Here is a 9,426-nt window from a genome sequence, read left to right on the forward strand (position 1 = left end):
CTATAAGTAAACAAACAAGTTTACACGCTCTCTGAGAGGAAGTCAGATACATTCATGACAAGCATCTTGCTCATTATGTTGAAAAAAATTGGCAAGTGAGGGCTGAAGATGGATGGTAATTGACATGCCATGCTAACCTGACATCACATATCATTATGTTATCAGCAACTCCTCAAATTACATTGGACAGGATATGAAGACCTACAAAAGTTGCTTATAATGCTTATCAGTATTTTGTGTCAAGATGGTTAACATGCCCCAGTTGCTGGACTGTGTCTGAAATCACTGGATCAAGTGGACCATGGTCAGTGCTCATTATCCCTTACTTTGTCAACAAGTCAACGAAGCTCATTTCTGAATAATGACAGGAATGACAGATAAATGATAGTGATACTGAGGTGAATTGTTGAAGACATCTGTATTTTTCCATCAGTAAGCACTCCCATTAGCTCCTTTTTGCTGCTATGCTGTTACTGAAACTAGTTATTGAAGTGGATCTAAAGTGGACAGACTCGCACTAGGCAAACAAACTTTCATGTGAAGTAAGAATGTAATCAAAGTGCTGATCAGAGGGAAGGTAGTTTAAAAGTTTTAGGACGCAAGAGTCCACAATGTTAGCTTGTAACGTTTATGTTGTTGTTTAGGCATCTCTTGTTAGCTGTCCAGAAACAGGAGGGTTGCAGAATAAAGACACAATAAAGACACAGTAAAGACTTGCACAGGTCCTTTAAATCCAGAATCATAGAAGGAAGTCAAAAAAACATTAGGATCTAAGCTGTAATTATCATGGCTGAGCTTTCTCTGTTTTTCCATTTTTAATTCTTTAAATAGTATACCTGTAGATAAAGCACCTATTGCATGCATTATTGTATTTTCATTTGCAGATTTTCTGCAAATTCTGTTCATATTTTTTTTACTGTGTTTGGGAAAATGCAAAAAATATATTTTTAAGACCTGCTTCTGTAATAAATACACAAACTAGTTTGTGTCTCACACTAGTAAGTTGTTGTGCAATAATTACAAGGTTAGGAAGGTCAGTGATTCGACTCCTTCAGTCTAAAGTATCCTTGGGTAAGATACTGAACCTGAAGTCACCCCCAGTACATCCATTGGAGACGATATTTGTGTTTGCGTGTGCACATGTTAGAAAGTGGCTAGACATAGATAACTGTAGGAATGTGTATGTGATTGCATGAATGATACTTGTATAAAGTGCTTTACGTTCTCAGATGTGTAGAACAGTGCTATTTAAGTAGCAGTCTTGCTTAGATAGACTCAATAATTATCTGCATAAGTAGCATAGACTATAAAGCAATTAATGCAAGGCTACCTGCTGCATTATGTAACCTTCATTTTGCATCCCAAACTGTGGTTATAAAATATTGCAGGAGTCTGGAGCATTTCAAAACTGAAGTTTGTGTAAATGTTCTTTGGTAACGCCAGACAGCTCGTGCCAAAATAGGACAGTCCAATAAATCTGGAAGCTCTTCCAGAGACAGGAATTATCATATTATAATAACTATATTATAAAACAACCATAAACAAAGATAAGGGTGAAACACAGTAAAAGTGGTCCAATAGATAAGACTGATCACTAACTCTGTTACATAATTGCAAGGACTTCAGAGCGACTGCAAATCTTAACGTGCAATGAAGTGCCCTGTCTGTGACCTCCAGTCTGTTTGAGGGATGTTTCAGAGTCTAATTATGCACTTCAAGCCAAATCTTAAATGAGCAAAATACAAGGGAGTGAAACTGCTGTCTCCTGAGAACAGCTCTCCGTAGACAACATCTGAAAAAACGAAGAAGAAAAAAATGCTTTATACTTGGTTAAATTTAGTGAATCTTTTGTTATGATAAAACGTGAATGCTCGGGGTGGACAGGAGAGCAGGGTCAGCAGCACAAGGCTCCAGTTTCCGTCTAACTGCTGAAACCTTATTGTGCATTCCTTATCTGTCGCGCCTCTGGGACAGCTTTGGGGCCATAAATATGTCATTTCCAGTTCCATGTTTTTCCAGGGTGAGTGCAGCTATTCTCTGTCTCTGTGCCAGCTCCAGACAAGCATTTCTGGCTTATTGTTCAAAATCAGCAAACAATGTCAGTGCCACATGCCGGCCATACCATGCATAAGCTTTATTCCGCAAGAAAACACACACTTCCTGAGTCACTTATACCCGAATGTGTTTTTCCATATAAGGCGCCATGTTGAGGGGACATTTTAGGGCAAATGTCAGTTTTTCAGCATAAAAACACCGGCTGCTATGACACTTGCTGTGTGTTTATAACGAGAGTTTCAAGTAGGGGAACGCCTCACAGCCTTATCAGCGCAACTCAGCCGGGCTGCGTTGGCCTCCAGTCACCTCCAGGCATAAACAGAGCTCAACAACCCTCTCATGTCAAGTCCAAAATGTAAGCACACTGCTAACTGGAAAAGGAAGATACAATCTGCTGTTGCAGTTTTTGGAACTAGTGAAAACCCATTTTTAGTTAATTGGAGTAAAGTTTGCTTTCAAAAATAGCACTTAAAAAAAGTGTGTCTGTGTGGGGTTTTTTGCAAACAGTTTAAATCTAACAGAGACTTATTTCAGCCAGACGACAGTCACATCACAACACTATACACAGCACGAGGAAACGAACACTCACGCTGAACACATTCTCTCTGTGTTAGAAAGCAAGCTAACAGTTCTAATTAATCCATTCCTGTTATGCCCACTTTTACCTAGCGGCCAGCTGGGCCAACAAATTTACAGAAACAAATGACTCATGCACTAAGACAGATGGTTATTGTTGTATTTGCGTCCTACATTAGTGCTAAGATATATATTTGTGTTTTCTTTTGTTGATTGGTGACTTATTTTTGTTTCTTTCTTTCTTTCTTTCTTTCTTTCTTTCTTTCTTTCTTTCTTTCTTTCTTTCTTTCTGTCTGTCTGTCTGTCTGTCTGTCTGTCTGTCTGTCTATCAAAGTAAGTAATAAAAATGAGCCAACTGGAGACCTTTCTGTATTATACTGATCCAAATTTAAAGAAGGAGTCATTCAGAATTTTCTTGGTGTCCCCTCAAGTAGGGTAACGTCATAATGAGCAGCCACTCATTAGTCCAGAATTACTTCCCCATTGCTATTTATGTTTGCCCTCAAGCAAAAGAAAGAATCTGATACCCACATTCCTGCCATTTCCTCTAACAATGGAGATTCTGATGTTTTAAAAAATGTAATGAGCAGAGGTTGTGTCAACTAAAATAAACTAATAAGACTCTTGAAGAAGAGGCGAGCATCCCTCATTCAGATTGCTTTTATGAAATGAATTCCTTTTGTAAACAACCTTTGGCAGTATCACGGAGACACAGAGAGAACAGATCCATCCACATCACGTGCACTAGCAGTATAGCACAGAGAGATGAGAAATACACGGGTGGGTTAGGGGGGTTATGACCCCCGCAATAATTAGACCCAACCAATATAACCCCCGCAATAAAATTATCTGAATTATCTTGCATAAATAGGCTGTTGATTTTCTTTACTCGTTTCAGTTATTACCAGCAAAATAGTTGCATGTTTAATCATCTAGGAATTTACCCAGATTGATTTAGACAGAGATCTTGTCGCCCCCAATGTTCAGCACAAAGTTGTGTCGATGGAGAAATACCAACGCGAATGAATTCTTCAGAATCTTTTGATTTCTTTAAGGAGACCCTTGTCAGTTATCGTGGCACACAGAATTCAGTTTTCATAACAGAGCATTTCTGTTAAGCAGTTAAGTTACTGTAATCAACAGGCCTTACAGATAAAGCGCACAATGGTTTCATCAGGCTTCTCCCTGTGTGTGTGTGTGTGTGTGTGTGTGTGTGTGTGTGTGTGTGTGTGTGTGTGTGTGTGTGTGTGTGTGTGTGTGTGTGTGTGTGTGGAGTGCTTAGGGACTCTCTAATACGTTGGGCTCGGAGGGGCGGTGCGTCTGTTTGCTTCACAACTACTGATGTCACCGGCTGGGAGTGCGTCCCGGCAAACTCACACCCCACACTGCCTCCATAAATATCCTACCGCTCATGCTCAACGGCACTCACCCAGCCTAACGTTCAAGCCTGAGCCGCTCCACAGAAACAGTGCGCACCGAACAACTCCCCCTTACCGAGTTGGAGGGCCACAGCTGAGCGGGGAAACTATACTCTACAGACACAAAAAGCTAAGATGTCTTCCTACGCATCCTCTGAATGCCGCCGGGTCAGCCCATCCGTCCACGGCAACAAGTTCGACACGGCGCACCGCAAGAAAGCCGTGGCCAACATTTTCGAGAACGTCAACCAGGACGCGCTGATGAGGCTTTTCCAGAAAACGGGCGACATGAAGGCGGAGGAGAGAGTGAGGAGCATATTCTCCTACACGCAGGATCCGGAGGAGACGGCCCGGGCACTGATGGCTCTGAAGCAGCGAAAGAAGGACAAGTTCCTGCAGATTGCGGGGATGGTGCGGCAGATGTTCAAACTGCGCTGACTGTGTTTTAGCAGTTTCACCGCCTTTGTCTCTCTGTGTGTCGGCTCGTGTGTGAGCCGAATGTTGAGAACACTCCCGGTGTGTCTGGGCTGTGGCTCACCTGTCGCCTGGAGACGAGCGTCAGGTGCCGAAGGAAAAAAGAAAGCTCAGCCGGCGGCGTGCGGCGGCTGTCGCCTCATGGACGGAGGGGACAGCGCGGAGTCCTGCCCGGAGCGGGCTGGAGCGACATGAACTAAGTGGGAATATGAAGGGAATACATTTAAGTCTTCATGCAGACTTGAATTTACTGATGCACTCTTGTGGGTGCGTGACTGTACTGATGCAAATCGCTGTGCTGATGATGGCGCACAGCTGCAATGTGAGACTTCATGGTGCCCTGGAACCTGCCTGTATGAATGCCTATCCTGAACACATGCCTTGTCCCTCAGCTTTACTTTGTTGTACGACTACAAGTTATTAGTGGCCAATGTGTTATTGTCACCAACATGTCTCAGCACAATGAACTGCATTTATGAAAAGTTCCTTTTGTTTGTAATTTTATAAAATAAATTATTTTGTTGTATACTATAACTGAATCCTTGTTCATCTTTCTTACACGTGTCACACATGGTCTTTGGTAACCACCAATCAGGGCACATCAGGTCAACATTTGTGGCACATTAGATTTGTGGGCTTAACACTGTTATACTGCATTAGAGTATACACGGGGCATTTTAAGTGTTACAAAATAGTCTCGAGTCTACATGAAATACTTTTAGCTTTTTAAAAAAATGACATCACACTCAGAGCTTGACCTATGTGCTCAGTGTTAGTCACACACAGGGAAAACCCTCATGTCAGACACAATTCAAGTTACCATAGAAATGGGTAAATAATGATGTAAATGACCTTTGTCTTTGACGTTAAGTGCAGGTGGATAGATCACAGAGTAGTGTAACAGCTTGTGTGTAGAGTTGAGTCATGTAATCTAGGATAGGGTTTATTTCTTAGTGAGCAAACAAAACAACCAAAAAAGACACTATCAGCACATTTCTACCTCTAATGTTCTTCACTGTGACACAGCAGAGGGCATTCAAAGAGGATAGAGTTACTCACGAGAGGATGTGGTTAACCTTCACTGGGTTTCCCTCACAGCTCTTTACCAGACCGGTGTAAACCAGTTTGGCTCAGGCTAGGATGGGAGGGTAGGGAGGTGAGCAGCTTTCTCCACACAGTGTATTTTACACTGGACTCTATTTAATCATGCAAGGCTTCTAGATAAGAGCTTGTCTAAGTAGCATTAGAGGGTTTAGATGAGTTGAGGGTTTGACTCCTCACCCTCTGATTCTTTATCTTCAAGTTAACCATAAATGGGCCCTTTATTAAGACAATCACCCACTCCATTAACATCCAAATTTCAAATCATTTTTGATGGTTTTTATGTCTGTGGTCTATGGTAGGCCGTGTATGTAGGCTTAGCTGCAGACACACAGATCACTCTGCCTGCTAATCTCCCTGCTCTGATAGTCACTCTACCGGCTCAAACCAGTTCTCTGGGTTGTTTTTCATGACGACATCTTAGCTGCAGGCGCTTCTTGCATGTGCTTACAGTTAAGGGAAATGTCAGTATCAGTCACTGTAAGGTGTGGAGCTCTCAGGTGAGAAATCACCTGTGATGGTGGAAAAAGGAGTGCTTTAAAATGACTCCTTTGCAGCTTGTAATGATAATACAGAAATGTTGAAAAAATGTAATCATATTAATCTGTACAATAAAAACATGAAATTGAAGTACATAAAGTTTTTTAATTTGACTGCTTAAGTCAATAAAACTAATGATACTGATCAGAGTTATTATAGTTTTGTATTTTCTAATCCCTTGTTCAATCCATTCATTCATTTTGACTCTTTGTTTTTATTTGGTTTAAAGAGAGGATTCTCTTCTTTCAGATTAGTTTTTCTTGTTGGAAAATGTTTATTTTGGTTTAGTTTTGATCATTTTCAGTGTTAGTTTTTAGTTTTATTAATTATTATTGTACAAAGAGCATATGTCAAAGACAAGTCTTAGCAAAATCAGTACCTGTACTATAATAAACAAAATAAACATAATTTTATAAGCAGCTGACTCAAAGGGCAAGCTCTAAATAAATCTATAACTAAACCAAACTAAAATATACTAAAACTGAGGATATTTCCTTTAGATATTTTAAATTTTATTTTAGTTAGTTTTCCAAGTTTACTCAGTCATCTCACATGTGTTTTAGTCTAGTTTTTGTTTCTGTTTTATTTTATTTAACTGATTTTTAAAAAACATGTAGTTTTAACTTTTAGTTTACTTTTAATTTACTAAAATAACCTTGATTGAGTGAAAATGTTGTAGACATTAATTTATTTGGCAGTGAACTTAATTTAAAGTTTCCACAGCTAATGTTTTTAATAATGATATTGTATCATCATGAAGCAAAGTAACATTACATAACTAACCGCTTGTAGTGAGAAACCTGCTGAGAATTATTGCTTAAACTGCAGCTTTATGGAGGTTTACAGTGGATTTCAGCTCATTGTTCAGCTGGTCGAGCCCAAACATAATATTTTGGTTCACTCTCCGTTCTCATAGTGTCAGTTTTGGACGCAGCAGGCAACTGTTTTCAACAAAAACGCTGGAAAAACCCAGTTTGCAATATCTGCCAAGGACCAGAGAGCAGAGAGAAACACTTAGCAGCTTGCCGGTGAGTACAGAGGAGCATCAGATGAGATGGAAAATAATTAGTGTTTATCAAGAACCACAACTATTCATATATCAACACACTTATATATTAACATAATGGGAGATATCAGTGCTCACAGTTTAACTTGTCCTCCAAGCCTAAAGTGGCTAAAAAAAGTTTAGTATTCAAGGTTTATCTAACTTTATAAAAGCTCATAAGCTAAATAATCATTTTTGAATATACAACTATTAGTTTTTAAAAAAAAAAGAAACTGTAATGTATCCTGTTTAATATCTGTTTGCTAAGTCTCCAGCTAGCAAGTTAGTTTAGCTTAGAAGACTTATTAGCGCCATAGGCTTGCTAATCTGCTAAAGTACAACATGACATTTCTAATGGCTTAAATAAAGAAAATATAAAGAGTCAGTTATACTTTAGAGCTCACTTTCAGTGTATTTTAATGATTTTGAATGGAATCAGGCTCCTTTGTTAAAGTGCCTATATGCTATGCTAGGCTAACTTCAGTAGTTTAAGGTTGAACGTCCAGTAGCTCCTGTCTTTTCATGTGACTGTGAATATATATATTTCTCAATAGGCAATAAATATTTCAAAATAAATATTCTTAAGTGGTATGTTTGTTTGTTTATTGTTCAGGTGAATTTATGACTTTATTACAGGTTGCAAATCATGCCATTTATTTTTTACTCTTTTATCTCACAGCTGTTCCTTTTGTTTATATCATGTATCTCACTGCAGGCAGCTCTTTGCCACCCCTTTTTTCCTTTTATGGCTGTTCAATTGTTAAGGAAAAGAAAGCTAAATATTCAAGGCAGTTGTCTTGGCTGTCTTTGCTGTGTTGGCAGAGGTGTGCGGGATTGAACACAGGCCTGTTGTCTCCCACCCTCTTCCTGCCTTTCATAGGCTTTAGAAATGGCCAGTGCTTTGATGTCAACAGACACTGTGGCAGACAGCATTTGAGCCTAGAGGACAGTAACCACAATGAGGGAGAGAGGGAGGAAGATACAGGGTGGAGGTGTGAGTGGCGAAGGGTCAGGGATACAATAATAAAACATAGCAATATAAATCATAATATAACAATAGTTGTGAAAGGTGCCTGAATGAATCAAACACACACACACACACACACACACACACACACACACACACACACACACACACACACACACACACACACACACACACACACACATATATATATGATGGTGATTCAGCTTTAGAGCAGTTATGGTTTCTGGCCTTTGGGAATCTGTATTAATGTAAAGCTGCATGACCACATGAGGTCAACTAAATCATTTTGCCTAACAAAAAGAAAGACTTACTGCACCAGTTCTCCTTGTTTGGGCAGCCACAACAAGATTTGGCCCACTCTTCAGTGCTGAATGTAAGTATGCTGTAAACACAGCCTTTGGGTTTTAGATAAAGACTGAGAAAGAGGGAAGCGAAACAGAGCAGTGCAAGATTAGTGATTATAGTGCAGGGAGTGGCAGTCAACTTGATTCCAGCGCAGACCGGTTCCAACCAAAGTCTGTGATGAGGAACTAAGCATGAGCTGTGCACAGGCTTAGGATTACTCAGCGTTTAGCTGGAAGATGAAGCCATAAAATCAGTGGCCCTCGATCTAAGTCGACGTTTTGTTTGATGAACTGCGGAGGGCTGTGATACTTGGCCCGTCTCACATTAACAAAAGGCATCTGCTGATTCTAAATTTAGATTGTTTTTTCTTTTAACATCAACCAAGAGGCTGGAGCTTTTCAAAGAAATGCAACAGAAGACAGCATTTAAAATGATTATATATCTGGTTATAATGTTATTTTAAGAAGATGTTTAGAAACAATAGTGAGGATTACTGCAAGACATGTGCAAGCACCTGCCGCAAGTTCTTAGGAAATTTATTTATTAATGTAATGTGTCTGTAATTCATCATCACACACGGATACTTCCTAGTGTCTCATCACTTTCAGGGAATTTCATCATGAGATATAAATGGCAGTTAGGCCCAATGTTACAATTAGAAGGAAGTTAGAGTTAAGAATCAGTTTCTGCTTAAAATGGGTTTGGTTTAAATTTGAAAATGCACTGCTGGGCCATTAGTATGCCTCGGTGTTTTAGGCAGGAATACCCACAACAATTTGACTGTTGATAGAAAAATTCATACAGACATTCAACATTTGAATGGCTGCAGATGAATGTCTGCACTGACAAGCAGTGCTTTAGCCCAATGGCTATTATTTTAATTT

General features: G+C 39.7%; 1 protein-coding gene across 1 annotated transcript; it reads left to right on the plus strand.

Moving 5' to 3' along the window:
* The first annotated feature begins 4,006 nt into the window (after positions 1–4,006).
* Positions 4,007–5,057, plus strand: tcima (transcriptional and immune response regulator a). Its single transcript, XM_085426905.1, has one exon. It carries the CDS (start codon positions 4,185–4,187, stop codon positions 4,485–4,487), a length of 303 nt encoding a protein of 100 aa, XP_085283031.1. The 5' UTR covers positions 4,007–4,184; the 3' UTR covers positions 4,488–5,057.
* Positions 5,058–9,426: the final 4,369 nt, after the last annotated feature.

Source organism: Rhamphochromis longiceps, linkage group LG12 (assembly GCF_057381845.1).
Source record: "Rhamphochromis longiceps isolate RC_006_pf linkage group LG12, R_longiceps_female_GT1.1, whole genome shotgun sequence".
NCBI classification, from domain to species: Eukaryota; Metazoa; Chordata; class Actinopteri; order Cichliformes; family Cichlidae; genus Rhamphochromis; species Rhamphochromis longiceps.